The 14,940-nt window shown below is 44.2% G+C and overlaps 1 protein-coding gene across 3 annotated transcripts; it reads left to right on the top strand.

Moving 5' to 3' along the window:
* The first annotated feature begins 497 nt into the window (after window positions 1-497).
* On the top strand, window positions 498-11,129 carry mzt2b (mitotic spindle organizing protein 2B). 3 transcript variants are annotated; one of them, XM_083641950.1, is made up of 4 exons: window positions 498-609; window positions 871-1,073; window positions 3,757-3,914; window positions 9,442-11,129. In XM_083641950.1, exons 2-4 carry the CDS (start codon window positions 889-891, stop codon window positions 9,585-9,587), a joined length of 489 nt encoding a protein of 162 aa, XP_083498076.1. In that variant the 5' UTR covers window positions 498-609; window positions 871-888; the 3' UTR covers window positions 9,588-11,129. The 3 variants fall into 3 exon arrangements, with proteins under 3 accessions (XP_083498076.1, XP_083498074.1, XP_083498075.1); XM_083641948.1 differs by having other exon boundaries at window positions 9,439-11,129; XM_083641949.1 differs by having other exon boundaries at window positions 537-609; window positions 875-1,073; window positions 9,439-11,129.
* The last annotated feature ends 3,811 nt before the right edge of the window (window positions 11,130-14,940 follow it).

Raw genomic sequence — 14,940 nt, 5'->3', positions numbered from 1 at the left:
GGGAAGAGTGGAACTTTGAGAGAAAATCAAGGAGGGTGTTGAAAGAGTGCCATTGCTTATGGGAAAAGGAGATCAAAGGAAGACACATTTTCTTTGCAGCCTCAGAAAGAAAGAAGAAAAAAAGACAGTTATTCATGGAACCCAGAGAGATTCTGTTAAAATGTGCAGAATGAGGCTCGGGCATTGTGGGTTGTGGGTTGAATCAGTGCTTGTAGCTACATTGTAGGGAAAACATCCTAATGGATTCTGTTAGTGTGTTCTGAAACAAGTTTGGTCAAATCTAGAAGTTCTATCATTTTCTGTTCAATCTTTATTTACGCAGAATAAGAACCACCAGCTGATCAGAAAAGCAGATTTACAGTTCCTGCATCATGATTCAGAGTTGTATCCGAGAATATGAAGTGTGCTTGAGTTAGTTCAATCCTTGTCCTGCAGAGGGCAGTAATATACGCCTAGTAGCGTCTACACTGCCAGAAATGTGAAGAAGAAAAGGAAGAAGAAGGCGTAATGTTTGTGCGTCTGCCTTCTTGGTTCGTAGCATCACAGCCGAGCGCGGAGCCACACTTCAGCGACTGTTTCACAACACTGCGGCGACCCGCTGCATTTTAGGTAAATGTCTGTTTTGCATTTTAACAGTTTATGATACAATTAATTGGTATGTTCTCGTTTTTGGATATGCGGTTCGTCTGGTCTGGAATAAATAATGCGAGGCCTCTGTAATGTTTGGAGGGGAAGTCGATCAGGGCGGGCAGCTCACTTGGAAGCCGCACAGTCGTATTTCTATGGATAACCGTTTATTTTTTATTTTATTGTTTTGCATTTGAAATAACGTAACGCTGGTTCTTTCTCATTCCTCTTTCCAACCGCCAGGTAGACTGTCCTTTACCGATGGCTCAACAAGCACAGCAGCCCGGCGGTCCGCTGCCCACCGCGCCAGACTCCCCCGCGGTCACTGTAACCAGTAATGTGCAAAAATATGCCATGAAGAAAAAGAAGGTCCTCAATGCAGAGGAAAGCGAGCTGTTTGAACTGACTCAGGCTGCAGGCATCACTGTGGACCAGGAGGTCTTCAAGTAAGTCTGAAGATAACCGAGAGAAACATGTGACTGACAGTGGTAGGTAGAGTACTGAAAAATACTCAAATAAAAGTACAAAATTAATGCATAAAAAAAATCGAGTACATCTGAAAATTACCATTTGAGAAACCAAGTAAAATTGCGACCACATATCAGAGATGGGGACTTGGACTTGAGTCACACTTAAGTCTCACTCACAGTGACTTGAGACTTGACTTGAGACTCGTCCTCAAACACTTGAGACTTGACTTGGACTTGAGGTTTGGGACTTGTGAACACTTTATTTTTTAATTTTATTTTTTTGGTGCATTAACATTAAGGAAATATCTACTAATGTCATCAAATCAATGCTGATACTGTATTCTAATAGATAAAGGAGTGAGGATAATGCAGTACATGCTTTGAATTCCTTAGTTTTAGCTGTGCAATGTTCTAAGCAGACCGGATGTCATGCAGCAGATGATAGAACGCTCATCCATAAGAGACTTGACTTGGACTATAGCTCAAAGACTTGAGACTTGACTTGGACTTGTGACCAAAGACTTGAGACTTGACTTGGACTATAGCTCAAAGACTTGAGACTTGACTTGGACTTGTGACCAAAGACTTGAGACTTGACTTGGACTATAGCTCAAAGACTTAAGACTTGACTTGGACTATAGCTCAAAGACTTGAGACTTGACTTGGACTATAGCTCAAAGACTTGAGACTTGACTTGGACTATAGCTCAAAGACTTGAGACTTGACTTGGACTATAGCTCAAAGACTTGAGACTTGACTTGGACTATAGCTCAAAGACTTGAGACTTGACTTGGACTTGTGACCAAAGACTTGAGACTTGACTTGGACTATAGCTCAAAGACTTGAGACTTGACTTGGACTTGTGACCAAAGACTTGAGACTTGACTTGGACTATAGCTCAAAGACTTAAGACTTGACTTGGACTATAGCTCAAAGACTTGAGACTTGACTTGGACTATAGCTCAAAGACTTGAGACTTGACTTGGACTATAGCTCAAAGACTTGAGACTTGACTTGGACTTGCAAAAAATGACTTGTGAGCATCTCTGCCACATATGCACATTTTGGCAGGGGCCACCCCCCCTACCCTGCCTCTGCCGCCCTGCATTTCGAAATCCCCTCCCCACCGCCCTCTTTTAGCCAGTTGGCATGAATATAGTCTCAACGTCAGGCAGACCCATGAGAGTTCTTACGCTGATACACTATGTTACTGCATGCTGTGGATACTAGTATGCGGAGCGCAGCGATTCAACGTAATATTTGAGTCTGGGGAGAGACTAGCATGAACACAACACACACCTTCACACACTTCGACCTCCATGCTAAATGTCAGCCTCCTAGCACGAAAACTGTGCCCGCTAAAGGGGTGGCGAACTTTTTGTGCACCAACCAAACAACAGAGTGACTTATGGAGCTGCTGGTAGCAGCAAAAACAACAAGAGTACCTGGACCTGGTTAATAAATTACTCAAACTAGAAGTAAAGGCCTTGATATACTTCCGTGTCAAACCCCTCGCCGAATGTGCTGAGGGGTGCGCCGCAGCCGAGCCTGCTGGCGCAGCCGAGCCTGCTGGCGCAGCTGAGCCTGCTGGCGCGGTCTGCATGCAGCTCCTTGAAAATGCGACTTGACGCAGCTGACGTGAATGATGCGAGTATAATACTGTATAATGTAGATGGGGAGATAACAGGAGAGAGTGAAAACTATTACCAAGTATATGCACTACTACATTCTCTCCTTGGGCTGGGAAGTATATTTCAGCCTTTACATTGTGTTTTAATATTTGCTAGGGTGTGCAGGCCTGTGCAAAAATGATGTGTTGTGATCGGGGGAACAACACTTGTTGATTTTTCTGAAGCATTTAGCTACTAGGAGTTGTGCCAAACAAACGTTAATATTTCAAAAGCTATACATCACATCGCTTTTGACTTTGTGAGTGAGAGCAGAAGTAGCTCAAGGGTCTGATGTATAAGTACAGAAAGTTGTGTGACTGCAGTTTTGTGTGAATTTAGTAAAAAGTACAGCCTGCTGGAGTGAGACACACTCAAGGCTGGTCCCATTATAAAGGCTGAAAAAAGCATAAAACATAAACTGATTTCTCAAATCGTACAAAAGATAAATTAAAGCTGATTTAATTGGATAGATTCCTAAAAGTGGTCACTCGTTAAAAGTTTAAATGGAGTGTCTAGCTTAAAGTATGAAGGAGCAGTTGGAGCTCAAAGAGGGCATGGTTTCACATTGAGCTGCTGTTTAATTAAAGACGAACTGTAGTTTCCCCCAGAAGATGTCGAAGCCGTTTGTTTTTCAAACAACCCGATCCCTCGTATAGGCTAATCAAACAAATAAAGATAGCCTCTACACAAGTGAGTAATGATCAATCTAACACTCGCTCCATCGCTTCCTCTCTACCCCTCTCTCCATCTCCCTATCTGTCCCAGAGTGGACAAATGTAGTGAAGTAAAGGTAGATCACTGGCTCAAAATGATACTCGAGTAAAGAGTTAGAAGTACAGTAAAAAATAAATAAATAAAATAACACAAAAAGTCCTCGTTCTTTAAAAACTTTACTCATGTGTGTTACTTGTAACTTGTTACCCCCCCCCCCCCCCCCCCCATGTACAGAGAGAAAACACATTCTCCCCCTCCTCTTCTTGCCCTCCCAGGGTCATAGTGGACCTCCTGAAGATGAACGTGGCTCCTCAAGCAGTCTTCCACAGTCTGAAGGCCATGTGTGCAGGCCAGAGGATAGCTGACTGCTGCGGAGAGACTTCAGTGACCTCTCACCCTGCAAGTACCACCACAGCACCCACAGAGCACAGAGGTTAGTGTCAGTACCACCACAGCACCCACAGAGCACAGAGGTTAGTGTCAGTACCACCACAGCACCCACAGAGCACAGAGGTTAGTGTCAGTACCACCACAGCACCCACAGAGCACAGAGGTTAGTGTCAGTACCACCACAGCACCCACAGAGCACAGAGGTTAGTGTCAGTACCACCACAGCACCCACAGAGCACAAAGGTTAGTGTCAGTACCACCACAGCACCCACAGAGCACAAAGGTTAGTGTCAGTACCCCCACCGCACCCACAGAGGTTAGTGTCAGTACCACCACAGCACCCACAGAGCACAGAGGTTAGTGTCAGAACCCCCACCGCACCCACAGAGGTTAGTGTCAGTACCACCACAGCACCCACAGAGCACAGAGGTTAGTGTCAGTAGCACCCACAGAGCACAGAGGTTAGTGTCAGTACCACCACAGCACCCGCAGAGGTTAGTGTCAGTACCACCACAGCACCCACAGAGGTTAATGTCAGAACCACCACAGCACCCACAGAGGTTAGTGTCAGTACCACCACAGCACCCACAGAGCACATTTTAAAGGTGTAAAAATTAAGACTAGACATTTTTGATGTGCTGAGTGTTATGCCTAGACATTTAATGATCTACTGATGAAAGCTTGCATGATGTTTATGTATTAAAGAGCTCCAGGTAAACTGATCTGCTAAGAAGCTGCTGTCAGCTGGTTATAACTTATATATCAGAATTGTTTGCATGTCTTGTTGATGATGGACCTTACCTTTCAGCCTCTTCCAGCCACCCTTCATTAGGGGTGGGAATCACCAGATGCCCCACGATACGATATTATCACGATACTTAGGTCACGATACGATAGTATTGCGATATATTGAGTTTTGCGAGATTGCGATATATTGTGATTTATTACCTTTTTCCAACTGCAAATGATGTCCCCAAAGGAAAAAGCTTTGTCAACATCTGTTTTATCTAATGAGATAAAGTTTCCAGTCTGTTCATCTCACTTCAATCATTTTTATTGCAGCAAAAGGGGATTGTCAAGCAGACAGACTGACTGTCATAAAAGCCTGCACTTGACATTTTGTATCATAAAATATCACCATACTTGGCATTCGATACGATACAATATATTGCCCACAAAATATCGCAATACAATGCTGTAGCGATTGCCCCCCCCCCCACCTCTACTCTTCATGTACTCTTTACTTCCCACTTCTCCTTTCAGGCATGTGAAGTGCTCACATCTCTCTTCACACTAGAGGTTATTGTCCCGTAACTGCAACATCTCACCACCGTCACTAACTCACTTCCCTCTTCAGTGCACCTGACAGTGTTGTGTCCCACTTCAATGGAACTGAAGACACATGTCAACGTTGCCTTCTCCCCCCCCTTGAATCGTGTTTTGTGTGTGCCTTTTTGTTTCCTGAAGAAGAGGATACTTTGGTCTCTAGCAAGAGCCCCAAGCCTCCTGCGGCGCCCCCCTCTGGCCCCAGAGCCACAAGGGTCAACACTAAGATAGTGGTCTACGGCCCCCAAGACACTAGCTCTGCTCACTCTCAAGGTCCCCTCTGCTGCACTGTGTCCTGTGTCTGTGTCTATCCGCCTGCTTGCAAGTCTGTTGTGTACACGTGTACATGTGTTTGTAACGCCAAAGTAGCACTGAGCCAGATATGCGGCGTTTTCTTCATTCCATCATGATGGCGAGGAGTGGCGCCTGTCTGTGTATGCATGATCTGCATGTTATGTGGACTAGAGTTAAGGTCCTTACACATCGAGAGCGTTTTTTTCGTGCGATTAATTTGCACGTCAATAATATTTTCCGAACCTATATCAGTCAATGCAACCGACGCCGTGCATACCAATGGTGAAGTTTCGCTGAGCGTTATTGCGGTGTTTATTCTTTCGAACCACGGTCGATTATTCAGAAATTCGCTTCCGACGTGTGCACATCTGTGGCTGTGATTGACAGGTGGGTCAAAACTCGCATCGCAATTTTGTGCCGTATATTCGCATCGCTCTTGATGTGTAAGGACCTTTAGTCTGCCTGTGGGTGTTGTCACACTTCATTGTCATATTGGCATACAGGTGGACATATGCACTATTTATTTTGAGTATAAAGTGACTGGAAAGGAACAACACAAACTTTTACCACCTTGAAACATATTTTCACTACTTAAAGGAGAATTTCGTTCTTTTTCAACCTGGACCCTATTTTCCACACTGTATGTGTCTAAGGGACTCATCACACTGTATGTGTCTAAGGGACTCATCACACTGTATGTGTCTAAGGGACTCATCACACTGTATGTGTCTAAGGGACTCATCACACTGTATGTGTCTAAGGGACTCATCACACTGTATGTGTCTAAGGGACTCATCACACTGTATGTGTCTAAGGGACTCATCACACTGTATGTGTCTAAGGGACTCATCACACTGTATGTGTCTAAGGGACTCATCACACTGTATGTGTCTAAGGGACTCATCACACTGTATGTGTCTAAGGGACTCATCACACTGTATGTGTCTAAGGGACTCATCACACTGTATGTGTCTAAGGGACTCATCACACTGTATGTGTCTAAGGGACTCATCACACTGTATGTGTCTAAGGGACTCATCACACTGTATGTGTCTAAGGGACTCATCACACTGTATGTGTCTAAGGGACTCATCACACTGTATGTGTCTAAGGGACTCATCGTGACATATTTTTTTCAAATTGGTCGAGTACTCACCGAGATAGCGTTGTTTACAGCTCGAGCAATGTGCTCAAACAACTACACAGTGTAACTACACAGTGTAACTACACAGTGTAACTACACAGTGTAACTACACAGGGCAATACACGTTCACTAATAAAACTGCTTGTTTTGCCGTCTGCGGGAAGGCTCAAACTGTCAATAGTGTTTGGCAACATGGAAATGACTCTATACATGAATATTATTCTCCGGGGTTTACTGTCGGACAGAGAAAAAGTGCGTATGAAGAGGCGAGGGGAGAGAGAGATAAAGGAGCACAGCACAGCGCTGTTGACGAGAGGTGAAATCCTCCGTGTTGACACACACAGTGCAAGCTTCCCTGCTCCTCCCTCTTGCTCTCTCTCTCTCTCTCTCCCTCCTCGCCCATTTTCTCTGTCCGGAGGAGGCGTTTCCATGTTGTCCCTTAGACACATACAGTGTGATGAGTCCCTTAGACACATACAGTGTGATGAGTCCCTTAGACACATACAGTGTGATGAGTCCCTTAGACACATACAGTGTGGAAAATAGGGTCCAGGTTGAAAAATAACGAAATTCTCCTTTAACTAACTATGCTAATAGGGCTGGGCAATATAGCCAAAGATATAGGCAAATAATGTATCGATATAAAATATTGAATATCAGTCGATAATATCGATAATTATTGATCGTTTTTAATTACCTATTTTTACTAAAGACCACGAGAAAAAAAATTAACCACTTTATTTTGAACCAGCTTATTTATCAAGGCACACAGGTAATAATTCTAATGTTAACACAACAATTAAAAACACAGCTGGGAACTTTAGGATTCGTCTGTTTGATTGGCCGTTTGCGCGCTCCATTGTCAAGGGACATATCGTGAACTATTTTCTTATTGTATTGATGAATTGTTTATCGCATGTATATTGCTATTGATTTATTGCCCAGCCCTGTATACTAATATCTATAACTTCACTTTATGATCCTTTGACGGAGGTTCACGGAACCTATAGTTGGTGGGTCTTCCCCCAAATAGTGTCTGAAATATCTTTAGCTGAGATTGGTTGAGATTCTATCAAAACTCTGTTGGCATATGGCCGGATAAGCACTAAGGATAAGCACTAAGTGTAGTAAATGGAGCTGCCTGCCAGCCATATGGTTGTTGTGATTGTGAATGGCTAATATTTGAGGATGCCCAGATATATCAGTTTGTGTGGGACAGTCCTGCTTTGAAGCTACATGTCCGAGTCTGCCAACAGATCTCAGAGATATTACTGTTTCAGTTCTTAGTTACAGGGGTTAAAGCAAGAAAATATTTTCTAGGCTGAAACGTTGTTCAGGATATACAGTAGTTGTACAATATAATCAGGCATGGTGCCTGAGAACTTTAACAGCTTCTTTATGATTTCTCTTTGCAAAAGCAAGTCCCATGCCATTTGGCAATGTAAGAATTCTGTGTTTTGCAACTCTCGTTTGCATTGATACACACATTGGCCCTCAGTGATATGATGGCAGACCTGCATGACGTGTACCCATTCATCAAGGTAGTTGTAGAATACTGCTTGATTACCACAGTGTTTTCTAGCGAGAGGCATATTGACCAAAAATGATCTGAAATGAACGGAACACAAATGAAAGTTTCTAAAACCACAGAATTATCAATAAATGTGCCTAATAACGATAACGACTTTATTGTACAATGTGTAAATATTCTGCTTATTTGGTGAAAGAACACTTTCTAGTCAAGTCAGGTGTGCAATATTTGTACATGTGTACTAGTGAATGCAAAGCTTTTGACTAAATAAGAGAAGGTGAGAAATTGTAAATGTCCTCTCCATATGTGAAATGACAGTTATAACTAGTCCTGCGGTCTGTCATCCTTCTGACACATGCCTTAGTTTTCCTTCGTCTTTTTTGTGTCTTTTTTGTGTTTTAGAATCATGTTTGTTCCATCTGTGAAGTCACCATGAGGCCATTTACACCTGCCACGAACATACGTTTTGTGTGATCAGGATTGCACTCGAATAGTGCTTGACCACATTAACCTGATTTCATTTACACCTGGTACTATTAATATGTGTCTCCAGTGTCCACATTGAGATCTGATTGCGATCGGATCAGGCAAGCTCCATAGCATAGAGCAGTGGTTCCCAAACTGGGCTACTTGTACCCCTAGGGGTACGTGGAGGTACTATAGGGGGTACTTGAGAGAAAGGGTAAAATGTAAGAATAAATCATGAAAATAAATGAAACATTAAAATAAATCTGATTAGGAGGCAACTCTTTCACTCCGATTCTGTAATGTTATATTCTTCAAAAGGTGGGTTATCATTCATTCATTGCGTCATATGCTATAGTTTTCTATTGCAGTTTTCTAAGCAAAATGTTGTAGTTGGCTAAAGCAGGTACTTGTATTCAGAAATCATGGAAAGAGGGTACTGAAGTTAAACCAGTTTGAGAACCACTCGATAGTGCAGCAGAAAAACAGCGGTAACTGTTGTATCTGGATTGAGAGGACACATTGCATTTACACTTGCGTTCAATGTGGTCACAATGCGCCCCTGACCACCTCCGGAGGTGGTTTGGGCCGATCAGATCGCAATCCGTCCTCAATGTGTCTTGCGGGCGTTTACACCTGTACTTTCAGTGGTCAAGCACTATCCGATTGCAATCTGATCACAGAAAATGCATGTTGGTGCCAGGTGTAAACGGCCTCCATGTGTTGCCTGGAACCCGTGAAGCAACATCTTAAACACTTGTTTCCTTTATTCAAAGTTTGCGTGTTTGTTTTGTTGTTTTGTGTCAGCAGTGCGCAGTAAATCCGCAGTGAGCCACGGCGAGAAGAACAGAGAGGTCTCCAGCCAGAGAGTGCAGCGGCAGCCCAGCGCCACTAGAGGGCAGAAGACCAAGAGCTCTGGCAGCAGTAGTTCCTCCTCACAGATAACCTCTGCATAAGACGGAAGGGTAAATTATACTTCTGCACCAAACTGTGCGGCATCGGCCACAGAGGCTGTCGCTGTGAGCTTACGTGCACCTCTCCAACAATGTAACCATGCATAGGGTGTTGCAAGACTGCAAGAACGGCGATTGGCCCCCTTCGTATTGCCTTCTACTGTACCTGGCTAATGTCCGCCGATAGCGAAGACAACATATCCTGATAAAGCCATCCTGATCACATGACCTTACATTCTGTTTCACTCTACTATCAGGCTGGGCCTCTAGCCGCCCACATCGATTTCAGTGGGCGGGAGTACTTGCCTTGACAGACAACTCCTTCAGCCAATCAGCAGCGCCGCCAAATCCAATTCAAATCTAGTCGGAACAGCTGCAAAAACATCTTTTATGTCAAGAAACTCCACTAGTGCATCCTCTTCTTCTTGTTGAATTGTTATTGACTGTCTTAACTGCACTTAACGCCTGTGTTTCTCTGCTAACGTTAGCGTTAGCATTTGTTGATTCGTGAGACGCCATTATTGTTTTGCCAGCAGCGGCCCTGATTTTTTTTTTTTTATTATTTTTTGACAGTCAACACTGAACTTTAATGCTTAATGTAACAATTTACATCCATGTAGTCTTTCAAAAATAAACAATAAATGTGTCAAAGAGCTACTTTAAACATTGTGGTTCTCAACACCCAAGCATGGGAGGCTCTTTCAATGAATCAATGACAAACCGTCTCTTGTATCACGCACACCACAACAGCCTCCAACGACAACAAGAACAAAATATTTTCTGTAGCAGTTCTACATAATGCAAGTCATTGCCATCCCAATTCAGTCCTCATCAAACTTGGCATTTTAAGACCTTTTTGGACATTTGAAATAAATGGTATGGAGTCTTACTACAGTATCTGGGGGGCAGCGGCCCTGATTGGCCCGGGTTACGTCATCCAACTTAAGACGCAGTCCCTGATTGGCCCGGTCACATTGGCATTTCAGGAAGTCAACGTGGGCAGGTAGAAGTCCAGACTGATCCATGGAGCCACACAGAATGTCACGCTATCAGCATGACTTTTACCAGGCTAAAGACAACATGGAGCACATGGGAAATACATGAGCTGAGGACGGCTGTCGATGTATTAGGTGTATATTTGTACGGGGGGGGGGGGGGTTATTTTTCTAATTTAGTTTTAACATGAAGGAAAACATTGTCTATTCTATTCAATGTCACTTTACAGTACTTACATTATTGGGTTCTGTCTAAGATAGCGATCATAGTCTTGTTGATGTTAGTGTCCTGTAATTGTGAGCAAGTTTGTCAAGACACAGACCTGTTATGTGAGCCATGGGTCTGGTCTCTGGTCTTGTTTTACCACATGGGGGCAGTAGAGGCACACAGCAGTAAAGGTTGCCAGATTTGGCCCATTTGTTTTTTTCTTTCCTGCGTTTCCTGCTGCTCTTTGGCCTCATTAAATAAAGCAAATCTAAAACGTCAAGAATTGTGTATAAATTTATATGCATTTTATTTTGTGTGTGTTTTAAATAAAGCTTACTCTTTCGCAAACTGCGTGTGCGAGCGTGTGTGTGTGTTGTGTAACTGTCTATGAGCCAGGCTGCAGGCTTTATGTAGCTGCGGGTCTTTTATGTGGCCGTTTGTCCTGTTTATGTGTTGCTGCCTCTCCTCTCCTTGCTCTGCATTGATGGCAGTGTGTGTGTGTGTGTGTGTGTGTGATGGCAGTGTATGTTTGTGTGTGTGTGTGATGGCAGTGTATGTTTGTGTTTGTGTGATGGCAGTGTATGTTTGTGTGTGTGTGATGGCAGTGTGTGTGTGTGTGTGTGATGGCAGTGTATGTTTGTGTGTGTGTGTGATGGCAGTGTATGTTTGTGTGTGTGTGTGTGATGGCAGTGTATGTTTGTGTGTGTGTGTGATGGCAGTGTATGTTTGTGTGTGTGTGTGATGGCAGTGTATGTGTGTGTGTGTGTGTGATGGCAGTGTATGTTTGTGTGTGTGTGTGTGTGTGTGATGGCAGTGTATGTTTGTGTGTGTGTGTGTGTGTGTGTGTGTGATGGCAGTGTATGTGTGTGTGTTTGTGTGATGGCAGTGTATGTTTGTGTGTGTGTGTGATGGCAGTGTATGTTTGTGTGTGTGTGTGTGTGTGTGATGGCAGTGTGCCTGTAATTGATGGCACCATATTGCTGTGGTGTAGCAGGTTTAATGGGGCTTGACAGAGCAAGGGAAAGCAGCATGCAACCAGGGAGGGGACTTAACCCTTTCACACCCCCCCCCCCCCTCCACCACACCCCCCGTGGCCATCTTTCTGGAAACGGTCACATGCACACGTGCACTTCCACTCACACACAGCGTCCCCCCCCCCCCCCCCCCCGTGCACATCAATGCATGTACAACACAAACGCAAATTCAAATCGGCCCGTGATGATTGGTTTGTTTATGCTTCCTCCTGTCTGTCATCAGTGGCCGTGGTAATAGCCGTTTGCTCCATGATCAAGGCAGCTCAGACGGCCCTCTGACGCCGCTTGGAAAAAGACCCTCTCGCCGCCAGCTGTTGGTGTCTCCCACTGCTTTGCTTGGTGTGGACCCTAAATGTGTTTGACAAAGGTAAATGGGTGGGCCGTGCCGTTTCCTCAGACTGCCATTCCCAATTTGTCCTGGAGGGGCCAGTGTGGTTCCAAGGTACCGGCGAGGGCCTCCCGGGCGCCTTGGATTTCCTATAGGCATCCGCTCCAGCATTTTGTATGTGTTTATTTTGTTATGAGGGAATTTCATAGCCAGTATAGACTATTTCATTAAATAGGCGAGTGTTATCCTTCACTCAGGCACGCCGCACACACACACACACACACTCGGGCGTGTGAACTTGCAAGCACGCACATACACACTATATGCACCATTAATCAATAGAGACGACGAAATCATGCTATTGTGTGTGAGGCACGGTGAAGAATGAGCTAGTGGAGGCTGTTGGCGAATCATTAATGTAAGGTGTTGGTCTAAAGCATGCTCTCGCACTCTCTCTGTGCAAGCTGTTCCCAGGTGACAAAACACTGGGGAGAGACACTATTTTAAGAGCTGATATCACACCTCTCTTTATTTTTTTTATCTTTTTTTTTTTTTTTTTTTTTTTTACCCACATCACCTATATTCTCTCCTCAGTCTTTCCATGTGAGAGTCCTCGGGTGGGGTGTGGGGAATATCATCCTGTTTTCTCTCTCTCACACACACACACACACTCTCACACTCTCTCCCCTCTGGCATTATTCTTTACCGTGAATTCTTTGTCCACATTTCTCTCTAAATTCATTGGCCATTTTTCTCACTTGTTGTCTCTCTCTACGTTCTCTCTCTCTCTCTAACCCCTTCACTCTCTCCATCACAGCCTCCCCCCCTTCCTCCCCGCCACCATCGCCCTCCTTGCCAAGCTGGCTGTAGATTGGCTATTTCCTGCACGCGCCCAGTAGAGCCCTTATCAGAGGTAGAGTGCTGATTGTTGGTCTGTCTCTCAGGCTGACTGACAGTTGGGGCTTCGCCGCTGAAATGCCTGATTTGGTCAATGTTTGTCTGTGGGGCCTTATCTCCAAACCTTATATTAACTGCCTTGACAGTATGTGCAGGCAGTCTCTCTCCATCTTGTTGCACCCCCTCTCTCCATCCTCTGTCTCTATCTCCTATTCACTCTCTGTATACTCTCTGTATTCCCTGCCTGCTGTATGTACTCTCTGTATTCACTACCTGCTGCTGTATATACTCTCTGTATTCACTACCTGCTGCTGTATATACTCTCTGTATTCCCTGCCTGCTGTATGTACTCTCTGTATTCACTACCTGCTGCTGTATATACTCTCTGTATTCCCTGCCTGCTGTATGTACTCTCTGTATTCACTACCTGCTGTATATACTCTCTGTATTCACTACCTGCTGCTGTATATACTCTCTGTATTCACTACCTGCTGCTGTATATACTCTCTGTATTCACTACCTGCTGTATATACTCTCTGTATTCACTGCCTGCTGTATGTACTCTCTGTATTCACTACCTGCTGTATATACTCTCTGTATTCACTACCTGCTGCTGTATATACTCTCTGTATTCACTACCTGCTGTATATACTCTCTGTATTCACTACCTGCTGTATATACTCTCTGTATTCCCTGCCTGCTGTATGTACTCTCTGTATTCTCTGCCTGCTGTATATACTCTCTGTATTCACTGCCTGCTGTATATACTCTCTGTATTCCCTGCCTGCTGTATGTACTCTCTGTATTCCCTGCCTGCTGCTGTATGTACTCTCTGTATTCACTGCCTGCTGTATGTACTCTCTGTATTCACTGCCTGCTGTATGTACTCTCTGTATTCACTGCCTGCTGCTGTATGTACTCTCTGTATTCACTGCCTGCTGTATGTACTCTCTGTATTCACTGCCTGCTGTATGTACTCTCTGTATTCACTGCCTGCTGTATGTACTCTCTGTATTCACTGCCTGCTGTATATACTCTCTGTATTCACTGCCTGCTGTATATACTCTCTGTATTCACTGCCTGCTGTATATACTCTCTGTATTCACTGCCTGCTGTATATACTCTCTGTATTCACTGCCTGCTGTATGTACTCTCTGTATTCACTGCCTGCTGTATATACTCTCTGTATTCACTGCCTGCTGTATATACTCTCTGTATTCACTGCCTGCTGTATATACTCTCTGTATTCACTGCCTGCTGTATATACTCTCTGTATTCACTGCCTGCTGTATGTACTCTCTGTATTCACTGCCTGCTGCTGTATATACTCTCTGTATTCACTACCTGCTGTATATACTCTCTGTATTCACTGCCTGCTGTATATACTCTCTGTATTCACTGCCTGCTGTATATACTCTCTGTATTCACTACCTGCTGTATATACTCTCTGTATTCACTGCCTGCTGTATATACTCTCTGTATTCACTGCCTGCTGTATATACTCTCTGTATTCACTGCCTGCTGTATGTACTCTCTGTATTCACTGCCTGCTGTATATACTCTCTGTATTCACTGCCTGCTGTATATACTCTCTGTATTCACTGCCTGCTGTATATACTCTCTGTATTCACTGCCTGCTGCTGTATATACTCTCTGTATTCACTGCCTGCTGTATGTACTCTCTGTATTCACTGCCTGCTGTATGTACTCTCTGTATTCACTGCCTGCTGTATGTACTCTCTGTATTCCCTGCCTGCTGTATGTACTCTCTGTATTCACTGCCTGCTGTATGTACTCTCTGTATTCCCTGCCTGCTGCTGTATGTACTCTCTGTATTCACTGCCTGCTGTATGTACTCTCTGTATTCACTGCCTGCTGTATATACTCTCTGTAT

The sequence above is a fragment of the Poromitra crassiceps genome, assembly GCF_964638095.1.
Source record: "Poromitra crassiceps genome assembly, chromosome: 8".
Taxonomy (NCBI): Eukaryota; Metazoa; Chordata; class Actinopteri; order Beryciformes; family Melamphaidae; genus Poromitra; species Poromitra crassiceps.
Note: the sequence above shows the minus strand (reverse complement) of the source record. Positions and strands in the feature narration are given on the sequence as shown.

What these genes read in the sequence shown, in the direction of transcription:
- mzt2b (XM_083641948.1), top strand. Translation starts at nt 889, where the DNA reads ATGGCTCAACAAGCACAGCAGCCCGGCGGTCCGCTGCCCACCGCGCCA. An exon ending in GTGGACCAGGAGGTCTTCAA is followed by an intron (nt 1,074 to 3,756) that starts GTAAGTCTGAAG and finishes TTGCCCTCCCAG; the next exon opens with GGTCATAGTGGACCTCCTGA. An exon ending in AGCACCCACAGAGCACAGAG is followed by an intron (nt 3,915 to 9,438) that starts GTTAGTGTCAGT and finishes GTTTTGTGTCAG; the next exon opens with CAGTGCGCAGTAAATCCGCA.